The sequence below is a fragment of the Trichomycterus rosablanca genome, chromosome 11 (genome assembly GCF_030014385.1).
Source record: "Trichomycterus rosablanca isolate fTriRos1 chromosome 11, fTriRos1.hap1, whole genome shotgun sequence".
In the NCBI taxonomy this organism is placed as follows: domain Eukaryota; kingdom Metazoa; phylum Chordata; class Actinopteri; order Siluriformes; family Trichomycteridae; genus Trichomycterus; species Trichomycterus rosablanca.
In genome coordinates this window covers 34,796,232-34,821,730 of record NC_085998.1, presented here as the reverse complement: position 1 = coordinate 34,821,730, position 25,499 = coordinate 34,796,232, and the positions used below count along the sequence as shown (strand labels likewise).

General features: G+C 37.5%; 1 protein-coding gene across 2 annotated transcripts in view; it reads right to left on the bottom strand.

The window, feature by feature from the left end:
* Positions 1-929: 929 nt before the first annotated feature.
* fgd4a (FYVE, RhoGEF and PH domain containing 4a) overlaps positions 930-25,499 on the bottom strand; it is a 55,102-nt gene continuing 30,532 nt past the window's right edge. For both annotated transcript variants that reach the window (XM_063004257.1, XM_063004256.1), the window contains exons 4-18: positions 23,581-23,737; positions 17,810-18,176; positions 13,591-13,680; positions 13,252-13,397; positions 11,885-12,041; positions 11,120-11,258; positions 10,901-10,959; positions 10,211-10,357; positions 8,587-8,759; positions 8,470-8,500; positions 8,313-8,393; positions 8,066-8,191; positions 7,096-7,236; positions 6,186-6,326; positions 930-4,705 (exon numbers count right to left, since the gene is read on the bottom strand). In XM_063004257.1, the coding sequence (XP_062860327.1) occupies positions 4,448-4,705; positions 6,186-6,326; positions 7,096-7,236; positions 8,066-8,191; positions 8,313-8,393; positions 8,470-8,500; positions 8,587-8,759; positions 10,211-10,357; positions 10,901-10,959; positions 11,120-11,258; positions 11,885-12,041; positions 13,252-13,397; positions 13,591-13,680; positions 17,810-18,176; positions 23,581-23,654 (2,130 nt within the window). In that variant the 5' untranslated portion in view covers positions 23,655-23,737 and the 3' untranslated portion in view covers positions 930-4,447. The remainder of the gene's footprint in view (positions 4,706-6,185; positions 6,327-7,095; positions 7,237-8,065; positions 8,192-8,312; positions 8,394-8,469; positions 8,501-8,586; positions 8,760-10,210; positions 10,358-10,900; positions 10,960-11,119; positions 11,259-11,884; positions 12,042-13,251; positions 13,398-13,590; positions 13,681-17,809; positions 18,177-23,580; positions 23,738-25,499) is intronic.

The window sequence follows — 25,499 nt, the reverse complement described above, 5'->3', positions numbered from 1 at the left end:
GTATGGCCGTGTCAAATAGTAATTAATTCTGAGTTTTATGTAAACTGCAAGAAGGACTCAACCTGACTAAATTAAAAGAAGTCTCATCTGGTAAACATTAAAGTCAAACTGCACATACGAAGCTGCCAAGACCAAAATTACAGCTAAAATTGCAGTTTAGCATTCTTGCTGTGGATTAGCACTTATGCTATGTCTAAGCATGCCATAGCAGCAAGCTATTTTTCATCTGAAATTAGACGGCACCACACTGACCACACCCTTTAAGACACAGACAGCACTGCATTTTATAAACTGTCATTAAATAGTGATAATTCATCAGTCTAAATACTTTAAAATGGATCTTGACGATGATCTTTGTCAAACAGCATTTTCCCCAATTTTACTGAATTTATTAGTTTTCTAAAGCTGATTAATTATAAATCTAACTTTTTATTTGGTTTGTATTGTGACTATCACTGCCAATTTTTACCCTCATGCTGAAATGAGAAGGGCAAACCCAGGTTCCTCGTCTTGAGATGTGAATCATTTCCTGCATTTCTTTAATCCTTGTTATGATACATTCTACAAACTTAAAGAAATGTGGGCTCAAATACAATGGGGACATTTTTTAGCAAATTATTTCAGTTATTCTAACTAATTAATATAATGGAACATTTCTATTCTGATCTATGCACAATGCCAGTAGCCTCATTTACAAGGCACAAGGGGTCACTGCAAAAAAGTTGTAATTGATGTGTTCGGACCTTTACAGTTATCAGATTTAAACTTATTGAACACTGGCGTTTGTGTGGGGGACATATTTTCTGTTGCACCGCTTAATGCCATGAATTTGTGAAACAACATCAAACAACTATTCAAGTATAAAAATATACTATTAAAACAGGTTTTGGGTAATTAATTTAAAACATAAATAATTTACCAAGCCATGATTCATAGTCCTCAGAGTTTATTCTTTTACAATGTACACTTTATAGAAAACAGTAAAGTGCAGTTTAGATTCAGGATAAAAAATAAAGCTAGAACTAGGCTCGAGATATTTTTACTTAGTGCTGTAGGAAATCTCTGCTAAACAAGAGGCCTGCATTCAGATAATAGGAACGGGCACTACAGGAAATGTACAGTGAATTCCAAAAATATTCAGCCCCTTTACGTTGTTTACGTGTTGGCAATTATATCCATTCAAAATCAAATCCACAACACACTTTTAACCATCAATCTACACTTAATCACCCAGCATGATAAAGTGAAAAAGTGTTTTAGGAAGTTTTCAAAATATGTCCAATGAATGCAAACAGCCTCAGATGGATGGCAATTGAATCCTAGACTCATTTTAAAAATAATGAAAGCAGCAAGGGGTTTGAATACGTTTTGCAAATGTATAATTATTTTTTGTTTTTTTAAATAATAAAAAAAAACCTTTGAAATCATGTTTCTACTTCATTATTACGGGGTGATTAAGTGTAGAATGATGATTAAAAATAGCTTTAAAATCAAACACACAACACAAAGTCCACAAACAGTCCAGGGGTCTGAATACTTTCTAAATCCACTGTAGGTTTTCTGTAAGAATCATCATCATACTGGTGATGGTATGTGCACACATGCACTCTGTACCTGAAATACTAGATGATAATAAACAGAACTTCTAGTTCTAGGATTTGTCTCTGTGCATTTCACTGAATTCAGTTGTGACTGTCATCCTTAATGCAATACTTTTAATAAAATATTGATCATTTTATTCAGATTTCAATATCATGAGAATAACCAAGAAAAGTAGAAGAGCAATTGAGGATAATGACGTTTGGAAAATAAACAGAACACTTGGAGGGCAAAATACCAAGAAACGTTTACATTGTGCTGTTTTTCAAAATCATGTTTATCAATTATAAATTACTTTAAATAACAAATAATTACAATATTTCATAAAACATTTACATGTCGCTCCTGGCTTATGGGCCTGTTCGTCCTCGATTGTGCTGCCCGCACAGAATGTCTCGTTTAAGACACTCATCAGTAGCGTTAACTTAAAAGTTAACCAGACATACACCTTGAAACACCTTCAACGTTCAGAAAAACAACATACAGTCTGTGCTTGAAGATGCTAAACGTGGCCACGTGTACAGAAGCTACGTCCACACTGTAAGATCCTGAGAGCTCAATTCATATTTACTAATCAAATCTGATTATTTGGCTGGGATTATCATATGATTTTATAATGATTATTTGACACTGAAAGGTTTGTTCTACTGAACTCTTCACACAGGCCAGAGAAACATGATAACAAATGCTGAGATTAAAGGACATAAAAGTCACATTAATTTGGATTTAACGGATGCGGATTAAATTTGGATTGTCGGATTACTGAACCAAATATTCATTCGTTTTCACTAAATGCTTTATTCTGATCGCAGTGGTTTAGCAGCCCACCCATGAACAAGAGGCGCTTATCCATCCAGAAAAGCGGCCAGTACACCTACTGGCTAATTTTGTATGATAGGTGAAATTTGGAGTACTCAGAGGTAACCCACTTTGACATGAGGAGAACATGCCAAGTTCCTCAGACTGAGTGAAGGTGAGGTACAAACATATGCTAACAGGACACTCAAGCTGTGCAGCACCCACACTACATGGTGTATGTGGCACATACTCTCAATGAAAATGCCCAACAGACATCAAAAATTGGTACAGTGCTAATGTGGGTAGACACAGGATTTAAAAATCCTTCCTGTGCTAGACTACAGGAAGCGTCTTTTACTTGCAGTGTGAACGTAGCTAACGATGGACTAAAATATTTATATATATATTTAAAAAATACAGTTTTTTTGGATGTATTGATTCAATACTGATAATGGTATTTGGAAAATGCTATGAGTCAGTGTTGGATTAGATTGAACAATGAACCTAGTGATGTTTTATTCTGTGTGTTTGTGTCATGTTTACCAACAATGCACAACACAGATGCTTTCAAAACCTCATATTTAGCTTGTTCTGTTTAAAATGAATACATTTACGAAAGCTTATTAATAGATGTATGATCCACATGTGTCTGTTGTTTACACCATCAACAAAACTAAAGTAGCACTTCTCCGTTATGCTCACAATTAAAATGACTGAAGTATTTGCTTTGGAACAGACATAATGTTGATACGTCTGTATCAGGGTTAAAGACACCGTCCCGTCCCACACCATCCTGACTTTTCCAGAAGGAATCACCAATTCTGGTGGTATTTTCTTAGATACTTGGAAGCAGAAAATACTGAGTTAGCAAGCCCAGTTGTCTGCACAATTTAGTTAACATCCTAGAATAGTGATTGCTAGTACATGCTAGCTGAAAAGGGATGTCATAATGCAATCGAACTAGCTTAAAAAAGCACTATCTGAAGTATTTTGTATCCATGAGCTTACAGATGTCCAAGCTTGGGTAGTGCCGTGCCTTCGTTTGTTAGTCATTGATGATTTTGATGGGTTAATAGCAGCATCGATTAATACTCAGACCTCTATAACATCTCAAAACATTAGAAAACAAACTGGATTGGAAAATTCCAGGACATTTTGATTCTCTGCATTCTATGTGCCAGCAGGGCATCCGTTTTCCAGGTTTTAAAAGGAGGATGCAGATTAAACACAGCACAGCACACCACAGCACATTATTGGCAGTGCTGTGGTTTCAAAGGTGTCCTTTAATTAGAAAAGTTCAGACTAAGGGCAGATGAGTTTCAGTCTGTAGATCCATATTATAGGCTGAGTGATGGACGTGCTGGGGTGGAATGAGTTTGTAAATGATGGTTTTCTAATGTAGCATCATGACTCCTGCTGAAGTGCTCTTCACGTGTAGCAACATACAATAATTTTATTGCGAGTTCATCAGTAATAGAATGTCATTTGTTGTCCTTATGAACAAAGGATTGTAGGAAGAACAATAATCTCTCTTCCATGGCTGCTGATATGGCCTGAATTTAATCTCAGACGTTTAATCAGTGTTGAAGAGAGGCCTGCTTTCACTTCACATCTTTATAAAAGAGACAGTGAGGGCGTATATATATACATCTAAGTGGATTGCTACAATATATACAATACATTTACCATACTGCGCTATCATAGTACTGCTTGCAGTGATTATACTGCAGTGGCTGAGACTAAGAGAGTTGTGTATAAGAAATTCAGTCTCTATATCCATAACACCTTAACCAACCATCCTGGAGCACCGATGACTTTGAATAGCACTTGTGTATGCATGCCATCACTTTGGACTGCAAGTTGAGCCTTTTTTTTGGATAGCCTTATAATTGTTGAATCCAGCATGGGTGTATTTTTCTCAGCCCTGTCTGTGGCTGAGGTTCATTCACCAAGCTCATGGTTTGCTCACATGGAGTCTCTGGTGGTGTATCTTTATGACTTTCTCTGAGGCCTGAGGTGGCACAGACGATGCTGTGCGCTTCCTCTTTCTTTACACGCTGTCTGAACTCAGCGCTCGACTGATCTCTGGCACGTGGGCATCAGGTGGCGGAGGGCATTCGGGTATCTCCCCGGTCACACACACACGAATAACTTTGAGCCAGCGCTGCTTCAGCTCCTCTGTCTCAGCTGCAAAGCTGTGCACCGACTTCGACTGGGACAGACGGAAACTGGCTGGAGGGTCTGCTGTACGGGGAGCATCTTCCACAGAGTAACCCAGCAGAGGGATTGTGGACTGCGCCTTCACGTCCTGCAGAGAGACATCAGAGAGATGAGTTACTGGTGTGGAAACCATTTGGACTTTGATACTTATACTAAGTACATATTATATCCTATAAACTGTATTTGTTTTTTTTTCCTAGCAATACTATGGCTAAACATTTGTTACTGTCTGCTGTATATTAGATTTAAAACAAATTCAACATGTCATGTAGAGGTCAAATTATTGTTTTGCATGGACAACAACTGTAAGATAATACACAGGGTCCTTATGGTGCAGACATTCTTTCATGAGAACCAAGTCCCTATATACACTGCAAAGATTCATTAACTGTGGTTTAATAACACCAGAGGGAACTCAAACTCCTAACCATTCTGAACCATTTTGCGCGACAGGTAGGCCGAGCTTTTGTTATTATTATGAAGTTTTTAACCCTGTGCACCAGGAGGTACAATATATTTAACATCCTGTAGGAGACATGATTAAAGGTTTTCACCCAATTAAGTTATCATTTATCAAAAGTCTTGTCTGGTATTATTAGGTAACATGACTTGGTTCAGGTCATTGTTCATGGTCTGCTCAGAAATCATCACAGCTACCAGTGGTGCAGCACTTACCGACCAAGTGGTAAGTAATTCCATATTAATTATAGTTATTTTCAATAAACAATAAAAATTTCATATAAATTATTGTGACTATTGTCTTAATTTGCTTATGAAAAAAAATGGCATAAGGTTGTTGTGGGCCTATATTTTAATAAAATGATAAAATCAAATAAAACATTATTATGTTTATTGTTTGTTTTTTTAACGCCATGTTTACACATTGGTCATTCTCATGGCAAGATAGGTACCTAGATTTTGTACAGGTTATTTATTAATGTTCTTTGTCTAGTGTCCTTTCTGTGTTTAGTTCTAGAAGTTCTAGATTTTCTCTGAGTCTCTGTTTTGGTTTTGTAGACAATTTTAACCACTGTATTTGTTATTGCAAGTCTTTGACGTTCTATGTTATATTTTGTGTACTTTGTCAATAAATGTTCAATGGTTATTTGTGTATTACAGTGGTCACATATCGGTGGGTGCTCTCCCTTTACCAGGTCATTAATATGTTTACTATTTTGACTCTACAACTTAATTGGGCAACGTATCCAACGTATTACTTTAATTTATTAAATTATTTTTTGGTTTTAAACTGTTTTTAAATCTCTTTGAATTTACTTTGAGGACACATGCAGAACACTTAAACATGCAGAACACTTAAACATGCAGAACACTTAAACATGCAGAACAGTTAAAGACTAAAATGTGACTTTCTTTTTTTGAAGCTTTGCTGTGGTATTCAGGAACGAAAGCAGAAGTTTTCTTCTCTTATGAGTCATCAGTAACGTTTCTCTAAAACCCCCTGACTAAACTTTAAAATCAGGAAGTAAAGTTTTCACTTGCATTAACTGTATGTGTCCATAATGGAACGTAAATGAGCTGAAAATATCCTGAGACGATGATGCACTCACCTGAGGAGCTCCATACAGATAAAGCACTAAAGCCTCCTTCTGAGGAATAACACACCAGACTTTCTGCCATGGTTTATTCTTCTCACAGTACTGCAGGAAGCCACACATTATACTGCTGCCACAGAACTGCGCTGCTTCAATCTGAAAACAACACACACACACACGGTTTAATCACAGTTCAAGTGCCAGAGACAGAAGCTTTAGCTTAAACTGAAACTTGATCAAGAGGAAGCAGAACAGTAAATGAAGTTGTGGTTTTTAAACTGACTTTAGACACTCAACTGTGTAGATAACAGGACCAGGCAGTAATTTATTGTTCATTATTTTTTAAAAGATAATCAGGCATTCGTCTCACAACTATTGCAGCTATTGTGATCAAAAGGAAGACGAATGGTCACAAGCCATCACACAAAGCAGAGCAGCTAGAATTTGTTTTGCCTGGAGTGGCATACAGTCAATTTTAAAGTCTGTGATTGAAAATCAGGGTTATAATACAGAATATTGATTTGTGATTTGCTCTAAATGACAATATTTATTCTCACATTTTAGCACAAGGTCTTAATAAGTACTTAAGTCTAGTAATGAGAATATCTATATAAAATACACATGTAATGCTGATGAACGTAGGGATTTTTTTAAACAGCATTATAAATAGTGAAAGAGGGTCAAAACAGTAAATGATTTTAGCTCACTACCGCAGGGATCCAGGGTTCGAATCCCCAGATGTGCTATCGGATGGTCAGACGACTACATACAGACATGTTTGGCTATGTCTGAGGGATGGACAATTTATGGTATATTTCAAGTTTATAAAATATCAGTTTCTATTTCTGGTTTACAATTAAAATTAAAATGTTAATTCATATATAAAAGTTCATATTTTTACAGTTAAATACAATGATGAGCTTACCTCCAGAATGCCCTTCTTTTTGCCCTCTGTCTCTTCAGTATGCCCTGTTAGGATGGAGTAGCAATCACGACAAACTTTATTCATCTTGCTGCCATCATATTCCAGAGGAGCTTTATATTCTGAGCACTTCCAGCACACCACCTAAAATAAAAACATAAAACGACACATGTACTCCTTTAAAGGTTTGGCCAGAAACTCCAGAGGTTAACTTAAATCAAAACAAATAGAGCCCCTCTCTTCACTGGGAGACACCCGGCCAAAGGCATAAACGTATATTCACACAGCACCAAGAGGCAATTTAGCATAGCCACAGGAAGGCCATGCCAAACTCATTGACAGTAAGCAATGACAAGGTTTCAACCCAGGTCCTTTTACAGAGCCTCAAGTAGCCACAGAGACCAAGATTATAATAGTTTAGTGACAGCTGTTACATGTTCAAACATGATAATTAATTAACTGAAGCTTCAAATTAACCACAAACCCATTTGCAGAAAAGTTAAGATATTTTGTAAAATACAATAAAATCAAGAATCTCGCATAATTTAACTGACAGTAATAAAATAAAAATGTCCAATGTTTTTACTGTAAAACTTAATTGTATTTTGTAAATCTAACCAAATTTAGAATTTGATGTCTGCAACACAGTCAAAAATGTTGAGACATTGCCATGTTTCCCACTGTTACCTTCCCTTTTTATAACACTTTTAAATCGTTTGGTAGGGCACTCAGTGGTTAATTTTGCCAGCCCACTACTGCTGGGATCCAGAGTTCAAATCCACAGCGGTGTTGTGGGCTGGTCAGGCATCTACATACAAAAATTATTGTCTGCTTCTGAGGAAGGTGGGTTGCATTGATGGATTGGGATCCATCTTGTCCAGGATGCTTGAGAACTGAGGATACTAGTTTGTGTGCTTGGATGAATTGGTGAGTAAAACTAAATGAATCAAAGTTACAGCACTGTGCTACTTACATAACCACAGGCTCGACAGTGATGTCTCCTCCGAGTGAGAGCGTTAAAGGGTTCTTTACACTTCATACACATGGTCACTTCATTATCCCGAATCCAGCGTGGCGCTCGCTTTCCCAGATCTGATATCTGAGTGACACACAAAATCTTATAAATAAATCATCATAAAGCTTCGGTACTGAGATTTCCAAGTTTATTATCTTAACTTAATTTATTAGCTTAACTTTCCAGTAGATGCCATGCTACTCACCGATACTTCCTCCATTTCTTTAGCAGCCATTTTGAAGGTCTCGTTCTTTTGTTGAAAGATCTCGATTATTTTCTGGAAAGCCTAAAAGGCAAAGAACATCGCTGTTTAAAGGGATGTAAAGAATAAAAAAAAGATGAAAACTGTGAGATCTCATTACCTTTATCCAGTCCTCTTTATCCTGCTCAGAGCTGGACAGAAAACAATCAAGAGAACAGTTTAGAATTTATTTAAACAATTGTTTGATTTATTTGAGTTAGGCTAAAGTGAGGTGTACCTGGCCTGCAGCTCGAGGGTTCGTTCCTTTCCAGACACTTGGAAGGTATGAGGATAATCCTCGTTATATGTCTCCATCACCTTCATCCCATCAATGCCAATTCGTGTACGTACTGTGAACTTCTGCCCCACTAGACTGAATTTGGGGACACAGTACAGCAGCATGCTGTTGAACTGAAGGCAAAGAGATAAACACACAGATGTGAGAAAACCACATAGAGAAAAAAAATACATCAATATGCCAAAACATTATGACCAGCCATCACATCTGAAAGAGTCCTGTGGTATCTGATTCTAGGGCATTATTAGCAAGTCTTTCAATTTTGCATGTTGAGATGTGGTGACATCTCTTCCACAGGTAAATGCAGCCATCCACATGATCTTGGAGAAAGACTTGTTGGAACAATAAACATTGTTTTATTGTGTCGATATTCAGTTTCGATGCCTACCTGCCTGCTCATTATAGGTGCTTTCAACAGTGGATAGGAGTTAGCATGGGTACTGTGTCATACATGGTGTAGTGACACATTCACTTCATCACCAGCATTAAAATGACCTGCAATCTAAGCCACAACAGCCCTTCTGTTGGTCCGTACTAGAGACCACAGCTTTTATGTCTGCCAACATCAGTGAGTTTATAAAGGCACTTTAACCCAGTTGTCTGGTTATAACAATTTGGCCCCATCAAAGTCATTCAGGTTTTTGTGGCTGCCCATATCTGCTACCATCAGCCCAACATTTAAAATAACCCTGATTGTTATGAAATAGGCATTGCAGTGCACAGTTTTGGCTCATCACTTTATAAACTCTATATGACCAAAACTATGAGACAACTCAGTGTTACTACTCTGGAAATGATGCAAAAATTAGAGGTCCTAATAACTGTGAATAACTTGGTTAGGACTCACTCACTGTCTTAACCGCTTATCCAATTAGGGTCACAGGGGGGTGCTGGAGCCTATCCCAGCTTTTCAATGGGCGCAAGGCACACAGTAACACCCTGGATGGGGCGCCAGTCCATAGCAGGGCAGACACACACACACACACCCATTCACCTATAGGGCAATTCAGTGTCTCCAATTAACTTGACTGCATGTTTTTGGACTGTGGGAGGAAACCCACACAGACACAGGGAGAACATGCAAACTCCACACAGAAAGGACCCAGACCGCCCCACCTGGGGATCGAACACAGGACCTTCTTGCTGTGAGGCGACAGAGATACTCACTGAGCCACCGTGCCTTGGTTAGGACTATTTGTTATTATTATTACCCCCTTTTCCTTTCAATTTGATAATTTCCAATTACTTATTACTAGCACATGTGCCTGCCGACACTGAAGCCACTGGAGCAGATTCCTAACAGAGCTTTATCACATATGGAGGATTACTCTATGCTGACTGTATTCCTCCACCCATTGTGGCATCTGGTAAGTAGAAAAGTGACCTCATTCTGCTGAGGCTGTTTGGAACTTCCATCATAATTTTGCATTATTGTGTCATTAAATATTAGATATAATAATCAGAAACAAGTGCCTGGACTGGAAGTATGAGCATCTCAGTACTGTTGATAGCTGCACTATAATAATAATGATTGAATCCAGCACAGAAGTTGAGTTGAGCTCACCAGAAAGAGATATCTGTCCATGGATGAGGTGTTCCTGGCTGCCAGTTTAAGAATGTGGCCCTCCTTTATGAACTCATTGGATGCATTGACTATGTCCTCTTCCCCACCCAGCATCTCATAGATCTCCAGAAGTTTCTTCAAGTTCTCCTGTCAGAAACAACATGATGAATACGTGAGTACAGCAACAAGCATATGGTATCGATTTGATCTAAACACGAATGTTTTCTTTCTGTGCAAGATGTTTTGTTTTGTCATCCTTTTAGGAAAATGTTTTTTCCAGGCATTTTTGCAGACCCTTAAATTCTTCCTTATTTACATTTTTGTTGCACATTATCTTATAAAGTGAATCAGAAAGTATCCTGACCCCTTGCCGGTTTGCACAATTTATTGTGTGAGCATTTTTTAATTATTTCAAAATTCAAATTAAAAACCTCTTATTTACAAAAGCATTCAGGCTTGCAAATTATCTTGGCATGTAAAAATCTCTTAAACACAGACAAATTACAATTTTAAGATATATATTAATTACTGTATGATAAAACCATTAAAACTGTCTTACAAAAAATAAGCATCAGAAAAAATATCCAATTTCTAAGATGTTTTTATTGTTATTTTAAGACAGTCGTTTTCCATGGTAAAACTAGGTTTGAGACTTTTCTGAAAAGTGGAGAGAGCAATAAAGGCACTCACAGATTTGCGAATTGCAGTGTTGGAGTGTGTGGCTGCTGTTGCAATAATCTCCAAAGACTCTAGAATGAGAAAAATAATTTTCTCAAAACGTAAAAAGCAAATGTCGACACATAGAAACATAGATGAGTCGCAGAATACTTCTTATAAAAGGTTTATTTTATTACATCTTAATATGTAACACTACAAGAAAATGACAAGGACGAGTTTTTTAGGACTCACTCTCGGCATCCCGACAGTCCACGTGGTCCTGAGGGAGCTTCTTCAGGTAGTCTTTGAGGAGCATCTCATATCTTGGTACTCTTTGCACAGGCTCCAGCATGTGGTGCTGCAGTGTTAGACTCCCACAGACGTCCTGCTTCTGAACTCAGGACCAGAAAGAACAATAAACAACTGGCTAGTGTTAATGATAAAGAAGCACACTTGGTATTAGAACAAAACAACCAGTACAAGGCTGATTTTATGTGCATTAGAGAAAAAAAACATTATACAGTACACTTTAGTGAGTAAGGTATTCAGATTGCTTGCTAGAACAGCTTTTGACCATTTCCAGTCATTGTGTCACTAAAATCCAAATTATTTATACATCCAGCGAATATTTTAAAGCATATACATTTTTAAAATTAATTTAGACATGCCCAATTCCCCCACGACACTGTCAACCTCTGTCTCACACACAACATACAAGCAGGCCAAAGAGGGCTGCAGACTGGCAAACGCTCTTTTTGACACAGGTAAAGCCATTGGATTTCTTCTATTTACTGACTGCTGCTCACTAGATGTTTTTTTACACATTCTATGTAAACAGTGTTGTGCTCAAAAAATCCAGATTAGCAATTTCTGACAGACTTAAATCAGTTAGTATGGCACTAATAACCATTACCTAAAGCTCCTGACCATCTCTGTATGTGTTTATATCTTGCACTTTTGCCCCATGACAGACTGAAATAGAAAATAACCACACAAAACCATCACTGCCCCTCTAACCTGGATGTCTTGAACGATGGACTTGAACTGAGGTGATCGATCTGTCCACTGTTTCAGTAGTTCCATGGCGTGATCAAAGTTCCTCACGTACTCTGCATACATCTTTAGGAAGGGGGTGAGTTTCTGTAGTATGTCCCCGATACGAGGTGTTGACTCCCTGTGGAGGCACAGTAGACTGTTAAATAATAATTAAAGATAACAGGAAATCACAACTGACCAGTGACCAAATTCAGCTTTAGAGATTATATTAAAGCAATAAGCCACGAGAGGCCGTGCATTACTGTGATTTTAGCACGGGGATGACGTTTTTGGCACGACGCGAAGCGGAGTGCCTAAAACTTCTTTCCCCGTGCTAAAATCATAACAGTAATGCACGGTCTCGAGTGGCTTATTGCTTTTATAAAACAGCGGTCAACATAAAATATAATAAATACAACAATGTTTAATTCATAAATGTATTTATTGTGTATAAACTTACAATAAAGCATTCTTCCGCGACGCAAAATAGTTCGATTAACAGTGTTGCTAGGCAACATGAGGGCGAAAATAACATTAATTTTTTCTATTCAGTGGCGTATTAATATGGAATGATGTGAGGTGGTCATAGGTGTGCGTTTATCGGGGATTTTACAACGGCTTCGAACGCGGCTCAGCCAATCAGATTTTAGGACCGGAACTATCCGTTTTATAAAAGTCATTCTATAATGCTGAGAAAAAATTCCTATTTGTGGAACCTGACAAGCTGTTCAAGCAAGACATTGCTTAAATAAACACATTAAACATTTTAATACCCTTAATGTCAAACTTCCCCTTTACGTTCTATAAATATCTATAAAACAATATAGATCTTCTACAGAACAGTAAGGGATTTTTTTTATAACTACAAAAACAATAGTTTTCTTTTAATACACAAAAATGTACTTGCATTTTAATTTATTTGCTATGCCTCAATTTGCATTTACATTTGTGGTATTTAGCAAACACTTTTATCCAAAGCGATTTAGAATTATGCTCAGGGACCAAAAAGTGGCAACCTGAAGATGTGGGGCTTGAACAGGCAAGCTATTGATTACTAGTCCAGTACCTTAACCGCTGAGCTACCACTGTCATCCCAGCCACCATCATCGCACACATACATAAGGCAACAGTCTTTGGACACCTAACAAAGTTTACCCAAACTATTATTATTTTTTGAAGATTTGTGTCCTTCAGGCTCCCTCTTGACCCCCTTTCCATTATTGACTTTTGTAATAATTCGCCACCATCCTTGGTGTAATGAATGGTGTAAGTCATTGAGTAACACAATCATTAGAATGAGATTATTTCAGGAGAAGTGATCTGACTTCAGTAAAGAATAAAGCTCTTACCATTTTCCCATGCGTTTCTCCAAATCTGGAAGGAGAAACTGGCTGTGGAAGGTGTTGATGGAGGAAATATTAGAGAAAATGTTCTTCACCACCTCGACAGGGAACGTGCCTTTCCCTGCCTCATCCATCAGCTTAGTACAGAACACCTGCACAACAGGGCCAAGTTATTTTTAGTCTCGTTTTTGTATGCTAGATCATCTAAAGCTCATTCAGATCATCATTGCTAGTTAAGTCATAAAAGCAATGTACCCTAGCTATTAAACTCATTAAATCTAATAACTGGGAAAATGCATTACATGTGAATTGTGCAAGTGCAGCAACATGTACGGGCACACTTACCCCATCTAATAAATTAAGTCGTGCAACATAGGCCTTCTCTGTCTGGAGAAGCTCATTTGCTATCTTGTAAAGCTTCTGCTCGTTGGTCTCCTGAAAAATTTAAGTAGTTATAATTTGGACCCATAAAATGAATAGTTTTATTAGTTAGATTTAGTGAGTCATTAATGCCTTTTAATTATTGTTAGGGACAGTGGTGGCTCAGAGATACAGCTCTGGCTATCAACCAAACCCTTAAGCAAAACCCTTAATCCTTATGGCTCAAGCAGTACAAGAGCTGACCCTTCTGTACCATACAGGATTTCAATATTCACACAACAACTTGAGACTTTGTGATTGCTCTAAACATCTGACACATCTCTGTCACATTTCCTTTTTTAAGAGGTAGATCAAGTGAACCTGGTGTTTTTACTTAAAAGATGTCACGTGACTGGACATTCAATTCATTCACCAAAATAGTAACATCAGAATTTAAGATGCATTAGACATTGCTGTACATCCTACTTGTAATGCAATATGAACATTTTGCAAAATGCTTGTCCCAATTTTTTCCATAAAATTAGTTTTTAAGCCTTATTCTTCAACAGCTAAAGCTTGTGGTACATCAACTGATTGCTTGTATGCAATCAAACGTAACGTTTGCAGTTTCAGGTGTCATATATTCAAACAAAACCAAAATGGCTACAGTTAGCAGAATAGTCAAAATGGTAAAAACTGGTGCTTAGGTGGTGCAGTGGTCTAATGTGGTAACCCACTGGGATACCCAGGTTTAAGTCTAGGCCTCAAGTCTGGTTGGACACAAGACAAATGGCCATGTCTTATAGAGGAAAGGTCGGGGGGGCTTCTTGCGTCTGCAACAACAATGCATATAGACTAGTCAGGTCTCCAGCACAAGCAGCAGAGCAATACATTGTTTAAAGCAGCTGTTGGCACACTATATATTGTAAAAGATGTGCTAATCTGCAGCCCTCCTCAACCAGAATGATTGCATACTTAGGGGTTAATCAGAATCAGAATCAGAATCAGAATCAGAATCGGGCTTTATTGGTCAAGTATGCTCACACATACAAGGAATTTGTTTTTGGTTACACAGATGCTTGCAGTGCACGAAAAAATACAGTAAAGACAATCTTATTCACACAGCTCACACTCTCTAACACACACATTCATACCTGTAAACATAGAAAACATTGTAAACATTTAGCATGTGCAATTTACATTGTAATTTTAAAAAAGGTGCAGTTTTGTGCAATATAAAAACTATAGAAAATATAAAAATATATAATTGGGGGCAAAAAAGTTTAATTCTAAATTATATAATTTAATAATGATCAATTCCTTCTGGACCTGAATCACACGTGTAAGAGCAGATAAAGGACATAACCCTGCAGAGCAGGCTGAAATGTACCTGTCAACACAGACTAAGCAAGTAATGCAGTAATTAATCTGCATGCTGAGGATGTCTGAGCTTAGCGGAATACTTGAAAGGTCAAAGACAGAGTCAGTTTACTCTCCCCTAAACACATCAACAAACCAACTGTACTTAAATGAAGTGTGGTAGAGAGCAAGTGCCAGCAAATTGGAACTAAACCTCCTGGTGCAGAAAGTCTAAGCATTGTGGTTTCAGCACTTTTAAGTAGACAAGTAGTCCAAACCAACAACACTGGTAAAAAACATGACCTTTACTATTACTGTTCATACAAGGGGAAACAAGAATAGACATTAAAGAAGGGACTGGAGTTGAAAGACGTTAAGTAGATAGGGGGAGAACAAGCTGAAAGTCAGACTGCAGATTTGCAACGCTAGCAAAGTTGATGGTAAAAACAGGAAGGTAAACTTTAAATATTACAAATTATTACATGACAGTTTCATTATTATTACATAAGAGCCTTTGTAATAAATAAAATGTGATTATAATACATACTACTGGTTCATGAAAAGGTGGGTTCTGTTCTCTTGTTTTATCTTTTAATAGAAGTGATTATTAAACAAGAAATCATTGATGTGAGAGAATTAACTCGCTGTTAAGTGGTAAAAAGGGGATCACTTATTTGGTTAAATCTTTCGGTGAATTTTTTTTTTACTGTAACCATAGATTTAAAGCACAAATGTTTTGATATTACATCTCTATAAACACTACAATATTTTACAATGGTAGTTTAGTAAGGTAGAACATAGCTGCATGGTGGAATTACCCAGTGTTGTGATGTGGTGCTATAGTTTGAGCTGACAATACCTTGGTATATTATTTCACATTCCACAGAAATGTGTGAAATGCTGTTGTAACAGTCCATATTTCTGCTTAATGATAAAACACTAAGTATCATGGTGAAAACTACTCTGTTACTATATAACCAATCCGTTACAACAAGAATAGAAAGTATATAAGTTTATAACTAAATAAAAGCAACAAATAATATTTGCAAACTTTGCTACACTGACATTCACAATAATTGCAATAAATGACATTGTAATGGTCCAGGAAGCAAGAAATTATGACTGATATGTATTGTTACCAGATCGAAAAAGGTTTTCTGAAGAAAAAAATGAAGGCAATTTAATGATTAAGGCTCTAAAGTTAGCACCAACTGGAGAGCATGAAAGCATAAAGACTTTAGTATGGGCAGAACATGTCAAATAAATGAGTCCCTCATTACCCATGTGCAGACACAACCTGCATCAAATGCAAAACAAAACCAAAAAACCCTTAAAGGTAGCATTCTAAAATCACATTTCAACATACAGTAACCACAGTTATCTTAACAAAGGAAAAAATGGCACCGTTGCAGAAGCTGGTGCATCTAATAAGCATTCCACTTCTTAACTGAACACACCAGACTGAAATGAGTATTTAAACATCTGGGTTAGTTAGGCAGGTTTTCCATAAATAAGATGAGAATAAAAGTGTAGGTAATATAGGTGCACTAAGAACTTTAGATGTGCACAAACTGGGAAATAATACAAAAGTATACCTCAATGTTCACCAAATCTCACCAAAATCACTATAAGACAAACAGTTAATAAATATAGGAGATTTGCTACTTTTGGCATTGAGCTGTGAAATGCTAAAATGGGTGGTGAGAAACCAAAAGTTTATAGCGAAAGACATTTCTAAACTTGGTGTTTGTCCACTGAACAAAAAACACCAAACAAGAATGGTGTTGATGGACGGACAGCACTACTCTTAAAAAGCATAGATGCATTTTGAGTTTTCACCAAACCGTCTTAACGTTCTACAATGCTTCTGGGAGAATTCTGGGGTCCCGGAGGGAAATTCTGCACTGCACACCAACAACAAAGTCTTAATCCAGATGTGAAGCATAATGGAGAAAGCATCATCTGTTCGGGCTGCTTTGCTGCCTTACATCCTGGCCAGTTTACAATTATGAATCTGTTTCAGGTTTGTAGTCATTTATATTCAGCTTAAAAGAAGTTGATGCAACAACTTCTAACTAAATAACTTCAACTAAATTACTGTAGTAAGGTTATTATATTAGGTTTAACATAGAGTAACCATTGTTACCATTAACCATAGTAAACTTACTGTAGCATGATGGCTAAATTGTACTACAGTTATCATTGTGATGGATGGTAAAACCACCGTGGCAGCAAAGTGTAACATAATCATAGTAACCAGAATATAAACCATAGGAACTATATACCACTGTTGCTCAATCTCTGAGGTATGATGGGTTAAGATTGTTACCATGACGTGTTTTAGTAAAGCAGTAAGGCTTACCATATGGTTACTAGAGTGACGATAAAACACAATAGTAAAACCACTGTGGCACTGTATGTTTTAACATATAGTAACCATAGTGACCATGAAACACTGTTTTATAATCACTGTAGTATAACTAAAAGTGATCATGAACCACCATACCATCATGGTTTCACGTACAGTAACCATAGTGTCCATACAGTAGAAAAGTACTGTGGTTTACACAGTAACCAAACTGACCATAACACGCAATTAAACAGTTAAACTACTTTATTATTATGCTTTTATTAACATATTAAAAACAAAAAGACTATAGAATATTGACTATAGTTTGATCATACAGTTACCAAAGTCAGCGTTATGCACCATAGAGAAACTATGTAATGTACCACAGTACAACTACTATAGTGATTTTGCAAGTAAGTTATTACTTTTAATAAGCCCCTGCCTGTTCATGTTTAAAAAAGTGGCATATTCTAAAAACATTAAACACACACTCACCTTGTGTTCCATACTCCTGTCCTCTTTATCGGCCTCATTCTTCGTCTTCTCTTTGCTGCTCCGGTCCTCTTCCCCCGGTGCCTCAGTGACACAGACAGACCCCTCCGGGTCCCCGTCTACACTCTGTTCACCTATATCTCCATTCAGTACTGGCTGGCTGGCAGATCTTGCAGCCCTGTTGTCTTCCCTGTCTTTGTCCATTTGACCTAACACCCCATTGGCAGACGGCATGTGTGCATGACTGGCAATGCCAGTGCTGTCTGTGTTGGTGTCTTGTGGCTGTTTCTGGCAGATCTTGTGTAACGGGCTGCTCTTAACAGGTCTGTTAGTCTTCTGAGGCGAACCCTCTTTCCTGCCGTTAGTGTCTCTGTAAGAGAGAGAGAGAGAGAGAGAGAGAGAGAGAGAGAGAGAGAGAGAGAGAGAGAGAGAAAGAGAGAGAGAGAGAGAGAGAGAAAGAACCTAGGTCAGAGGTAGCAAAAGATTTTCTTTATCAGCAAGCAGTGAAATATCTCCTCTACTAACAGCAAACAGTGGCTCACTTGTGTAGCTAGTAAGAAATCTAGCAAGAGCAAGTGAGAAAATGTGTTAGAGTTAAAAATACACCAGTGCACAAACTTCCTCTACGATGTAGGGCAGCACAGTGAGTGTGTGTGTGTGTGTGTGTGTGCGCGCGTACCCAAGCATGCGTGTTTGGGTGTTAGCAGAGGATGTGAGACCATGCAGGTTAGGGAAGTGATGGAGGAAAAGGAGGGAAGGCAGAGGAAGTGAGGATAGGCACTGCTGCACTGTCTCAAGAGAAAGCCCTAGTTCATAACACATGCCAAAATACAACACACACAGATAAAAACTACAGTTTAAGTTAAATCTTTACATACACCTGTAAGGAACATGCGTGTAACCACATTTGTGTAACTCATATTAATTTGAGTTATTCTATAAGTTTATAATATATAATATTATATAATATTATGGGTTTGTACATGGCCTCTTAATTCCAAAGTTGGTGACTTGTTTGTAACTCTACACATTAGAATAAGCCACAAGTAGTACAATTAAAAAGAATTTCCTTCTTAAACAGCAGCCTCTAAGCCCATGCTGATGTAAAAGCTCACTTGACTGTAAACAGTGTGTTCCAGAAGTTTTCAATTCTGGCTACTGGATTACAGCTGATCATTCAGACCAAATTATTCTCAGTTTAAAGTAATCAAATAAATCAAGTAGTCACTTCTTGACTTGTTAAAATCATCTGCTTTCCAGGATACAGTATGTACATATTTTTCCTGTTGTACTGTTTAGGGCTCAGTCTAATGAGTGTAGTTAAAGTAGTCCTACTAAAATAAGCACAAATAAGTCATTTACAATCACTAATGAGTTATTAAGGTCATGCCAATAAATTAAATAACAGAACTACACCACTAAATTAGTAATTAGAAGTCACTATCTATGTCTATGTATTGTTTGACAGCAGATTTTCTTAGAAATACCCACTATAAACTAAAGAAATACTTAAATTTGTGATTGATTTTTGAAACAAAGAAGTGTGCGTCCCGATAATTTTGTTTAATTGCAGGACAAGTTCATGAAACTTTTGACTTTGAACTGTGATTAAAGCCCAAGTATTTCTATACCTATTAATTAATATTAATATAATTGGGCTAATACATAAAATAGTCCGCTCTTGCCAAAGTTGAATAGAAAAGCCAAACAGTCACATGATGCTAAGGTAGTAATTTGTATATATGGTCAGATGCAACCCAAATAGCTTTTAAAAATGTGCTTGTAATACATTGTTTTGTTGGGATTTCTTGGATTCAGCGTATAGTAACAGCTTGGTGTTCTCCTGATTTTGTCAAGAGACCAGTGACGCCACCACCTATAGTAAAACAAAAAGCCTAATAAGCAATTTGGCTGGTTAAAAAACAGTTAAAATCTCTGAAAGAATAGTTGCAAAAAAATTATTAAAATTCCAAAACTGCCATAACATGCATGTCCCGTACAAGTGTATGTGAACATTTGATAAAGTTCTACTGCTTATAGGAGTTTTTTTAAAAACCAGGACTAATGAAGCAGTAAGCAACACTGAGTACACTTTTAACAGCCCCCACATAACCACACATCCTGTACACTTTCCAGCTGCTTCCAGTCTGTGGCCCACCTGCAGACAATCCTTTCCTGTACAGGGCGGGTGGCAGAAACCTGAGGGTGGTACAGTACATTACACCACACCAGATCACTGCACAGTTCCTACAGATATACATTTGTGGTATAATGACCCTAATGTGCATTATCACAGCATATATAAAGCAAGTAAGCTTAGATAAAGTTTCAGAAAAGACTAATGTGTACATGTATGGGCAAAGAAGGTGGTGCTGGCTAAATCCATGATGTGGTAAAAATGCTGCTGTTCACTTTTGGACTCATGCCAGTTCCCATCCAAATTGCCGAGAGGGCAGAGGCCCTCTAACTAACCAAACTGTAAAAAGCAGGAGAACAGCTAGTACTGGTTTGGAACAAGTAAGAGGGCAATGCTAGGTCTGCACAAATGAAGTAAAAGTGAGGTGGAAATTTTTTTTCTAATCTGCTTTATTGAAGTAGAAAAGGTGCCAGTTTTGGAGGTTTTTAGGTGTACAGTTTCATACACACATGACACTGTAAAAATACACTGGGCGCATTAAGTTGTGGCAAGACATGGGTATATAGCTTCAGGCAGCCTACCTTTACCCAGAGGTAAACACCTAGCAGTAGTGTTCCTAATATTTGTAGATTTGTAATCATATGAGCTTTATTTAAAATCCTTTTGCAAACTATACAAACTATCTAATAAGACCACAAACACTAAAGATGACTTTTCTGTCTTTAAATGTAACTTGTTCCAACATGCTCATCATGATGTACACCTTCTTAAACTGCCTTCTTAGGACCCCTCAGCTACCACTTGTGCATTACTGTTTTCATTGTCTGTCTCAAGGCCCACCACAGAATCTATTTAGGCCAGCGGTACAATAAAGATCTTGCCTCCTACACAACTGAAATAGAGCAACGTTATCAGACCTGCAGCACAAACAGGATGTACGTATATATGAGTGTGTATTTATACAGTAGCTATTATTTTAAGCTTGTGTGGGGCAGAATATCCAATAGAATTTTGATCATTTACCCATGTGTGAGTATGTCTGGAAAAACCATCTGTGTTTGAATACCTCAGGCTGCCAGGGTAAGTTTAGGACAACATGCATACGAGGACAGAGTGTGTGAGCTTTGCTGCTTTAAACCACATCATTTGCATACATACATACATAGCTAACTCTTTCTTATGATAAGGATTTAAACACCACCTCTATTGCTTATATATCATGCCTAACATTTAATTGTACATACTAAAAATACCAGCCTAACCTGTATAACATTACTGAATTTTGAGTTTTCATATCAGAGCCAGAACTGTGTGTATGTACTAAAGTCTAGCACACAACGACTACAAATACATTTCATATTTAAAACATATTGACATGCCTTTAACTAATTGATTCAGCTATTTTAGTCTCACAAGTTGTGACACAGACATACAGTCACTTAATCTTTATAAATAAATGTCAGCAGTACAATGATTCATACTGAAATTCTCAGAGACTTTAGTGTAGCGCTGTCTTCTGATGCCTTCTTTCCAGCAAGCCAGTCTGTTAGATGTCTGCCCTGCTAGAGTGTTGTTTTTGTGTATATTGTATTGTCTTGCACTTTTAATTCTATGTTGCACCCTGGTCCTGGAGAAACGTTGTTTCGTTTCAATATGTACTTGCATATAGCTGAAATGACAATAAAGCCTCTCTTGAACTCTTAAGCCATTTTCATCATAAAGTCAAATTAAAACAAGACAGATAGAGGATTAAATGTTTTAATCATTTTATTAAATTTTTATTTAGGATTTAGAAACTTAAAGTCTATCAGATGGATCCCTCTAAAAAATGATTGGCCAAAATTGAACTATAATGCTGCAGAAAGCAAATTATGTCTTACTGTAGACTTCTCAAAGCCGTAATCGCCAACACAGACTTTGAGACTAAGTACTGATGTTATTCATTTATTGTGCAAGAGAAGTCCCCTGTATTAACACATTCTAAAGGACATTTTTAAGGACATTATGTGTGTATTTATACTGGAAGTATATTAAATATATGAAGTGGATGACTTGTCTTTCCTCCATTGTATGTTACACAGTGCATTGAGGCAGTGTTATTAAATGAAAATGCATTACTTTAGTTCTGGCACATGGACTTAAAGTTGTACAATTGTAGAACTGTACAGATGTATATCTTTCAAAAAAAGAGATCTAGTGCCCTTCTTAATGATTTGTTTTTATTTTTCTTCTATGCCCTACTGCACTTACACTTTTTATTAACTACTTTAGCTGCTTAAAAAACCCATGTATTGTTTATAAATCTGTAACGAATGCCCATTGTGTGTACCTTTCACGTAAAGTTGTGCCAATATGACAGACTGGTAATTTCAAGGGCTGTTAACATGAATGTTGTTGCCTAAACTTCACCAGCAGGGTGCAGCAGACTAAACTAAATCAGGCTCTTCTGGCAGCATATTATATAGACTGACTATATGAACAATTCAATCTTATGTTTATGGTTAATCATCTGTACATTAATAATTCTGCATTTTATTTCAGCCTTCAGCCTCATTTTCTACCAGCAGCTGGTCAGTAGCTGTCTTATCCATTTCAGTTCCTTTAACACCCTTTCCGTTGTAAATGGGAGTCAACTTCAACTTCTTGATAAAGTCTTTCTGTATAAACATGATCTTAGTGGTAATTCATGCTGTTCATATTGTAAATGTAAAAAAATCAGAACCCTTGACTTTTTGCTTGCTTTACTTGTGGATTTGTTATCAAATGAATATGATTTTTCTCTTATTCACAAAAGTATTCACAAAACCCTCTGCTGTTACCATTTAAATTGACTGAACATATCTTGAAAAGGCACACGTGTCTAAAAAGAGCAACAATTTACACTGCATCGTCAGAAGAAAAAAACAAGCCATTAGATCCAAGCAACTGTCTATGTGTCGCAAGGTATAGATCAGAGTGAGCACATAAAACAATAGCTAAGGTTTTGACTGTTCCCAGGGCTACAGTGGCTTCCATGATTATGAAAACAAAAAGCATGGCACAACCTCAAACCTTCCTAGAGGTGGCTGTATGGCCAGCATTATACTAAAAGGGTGATTCTTAGTGATTCTGAGATTAGAGCAACAGGTCAGATTTCAGTGCAACAATGACCCAAAGCATACAGCCAAAACAACACTGGAGTGGCACTGGGTCAAATCTCTGAATGTCCAGGTGGCTCAGTCAAAGCCTTAGACCCCCTTGAACAAGAAAATGGCTGTTCACAGATACTTCCACAAAGTATGACATGAAGGGTCTGAATACTTTTGTGAATATGAAAAAACTCAAAAAACACCAAGTTTTTACTTTATTATGGGTGATTTTCTTTATTTAAAATAGTTGAGGCAAATTTCCCATATTCCAAAATAATAATGCATATTACTGAAATTATTTAGCCAATATTTAGGCATTCACTTCAAATAATAGGACCTTACATTTAATAAATAAGAATAATCAAATTTGCCCACCATACATATCTCAAAAATATCCTCCATAAAAACAAATTTGTGTTATGAAGATAGATTAGTTTTATTTGTGTTCATTATCTTTATAATAAGCTTTAAAAACAGGCTGTGTACCTGCTGTGTACCCAAATGTGTACCTGTTATCTTCAAAGCGATTGATGAGGTCAGACACTCGACCCTTTCCTTCGCCGCCTCCACCTCCCTCCTCCATTCTGGAGCTAAAGGGTGAGCTCCTGGCCAGCGGCTTACACAGCTCTGTCACCGGAGTCTGGAGGTTTGCTGGTTTAGGAGGCACTAAAGTGCGGGATTAAAGAATACAGAAATGACAGAGCGTCACTACTGTGATGATAAAGCCACCACCCAAAAAATAATGATCACTGGTGGTTCTGTGTTGGTCACTGGGTACAAACAGATAAGGGCTGACCAATGAACTGTAATGAGTAACTGCGTTCCTCCAAAAATCATGAAGCAATAAATGAGCAATGCATCAAGTACCAGGTACTGTATAATATTCTGTATAATTCATATTTCCTACATAAATCAGCTGCACCAATAAAAAAAAATACAGTAATTGCTAAACACATGATGTTTGTGATTTCCCGGGAATCATTCATTAAAGTGTTTCATTTAATTGAACTAATCACACCTTTCTGATGTAATGAGTGTGTCCTCTACACCAAATTCTTTACCAACGCACCAGCGCATTTTTACTGACTGCAAACAGATATTGCATGGATCCACCTTACTGTTCCCAAAGTTCACAAAAAACTTTCTTTCTTTGAAATAAAAAACAAAAAACAAAAACAATGCTGCACTTCAGATTCACTTTGTTGCACTTTTACAGACTTTCCTTGTTTGTTCATTAAAAAATCATTAATTTTAAGCTAGACAGATAAAGTGCTCCAGGCCATTAGCATGCTTACTATGTAATCAAGCTAGCTATTTTTATGCAGCTAATTAAATCCAGTCTTTTTTTAGGATGCAGAGCGGCAGAGCAACCTAGTGTGACAGCTTCTATTGTGTAATTTCAAGTGCAATTTCAATATTGCACAACATTGCACAGCATTGTATTATTATACACTGCATTGCACAATATTGAACAGCATTATATCAATAATTTGATAATAGCCTACTGTTTAAAAATATACAATTATGTGCCGCTCAGGTGGCGCAGCGGTAAAAAAGACACGCTGCAACCACAGCTGGATTCTGAGTACATCGTATCAAATCCAGCTCTGCCTTACCGGTTTGAGGCTGAGTGGCTGTATGAGCAACGATTGGCCAGTTGCTCAGTTGGGGGGTGGGACAAAGAGCCGGATGTGGGTCTCTCTCTGTCAGAATGCGATTACGACCTCTGCCGGCTGATTAGAGGTGCCTGCACAGAGATGAGGAAGAGTGCCCTTAGGGTGTGTGTATTACAGGCTGTAGGCAGGCTGCTTGGTTAACTAGATAACTCCAGTTTTGGCAGAAAGTCTCAGTCAGCGCTCTCACTAGGCAGCTGGAAAACCAGAAATCCAGGTTGCTACAATCTGGTGGGCTAATCACTACTCTACTCTAATCTAAGAAAAGTACCTAGATAACACAAGTAAAATGTCTCTAGCTAATCAGATTTCAGCTGCTTTAGTGGTAGAGTACTAAACGTTGGAGTTTGTGCAGACTTTGGTGTCATCTAACAACAATATTCTGTTTATTGTGATTATTGTATAACTCTGTAGCTAATGCAACATAATCAACCTGAAGATGATTGTTCCAGCTCTCCGATTTGTCCGTGGCTGGAAGAATTCCATGCCAGTGCTACAATTTTCCTCTCAATCTAGTCGTATCCAATAAGCAGATTGCATTACTCTTCCTCTTTACTGATGCTGACCTCCACTCCTAACTGAAGTGAGCTGTGACTAACACACACCCCCTCCTACAAGTGTGCAGTCGCCGAATGCAACTTTTCACCTGCACGAGCCATACACAAGTTCATATGTGGATGAGCTTTGTGTATGAAGAGCCACACCCTGATCCTCATTATCTCCCGTCTCTGTGCAGACACTATCAATCAGCCAGC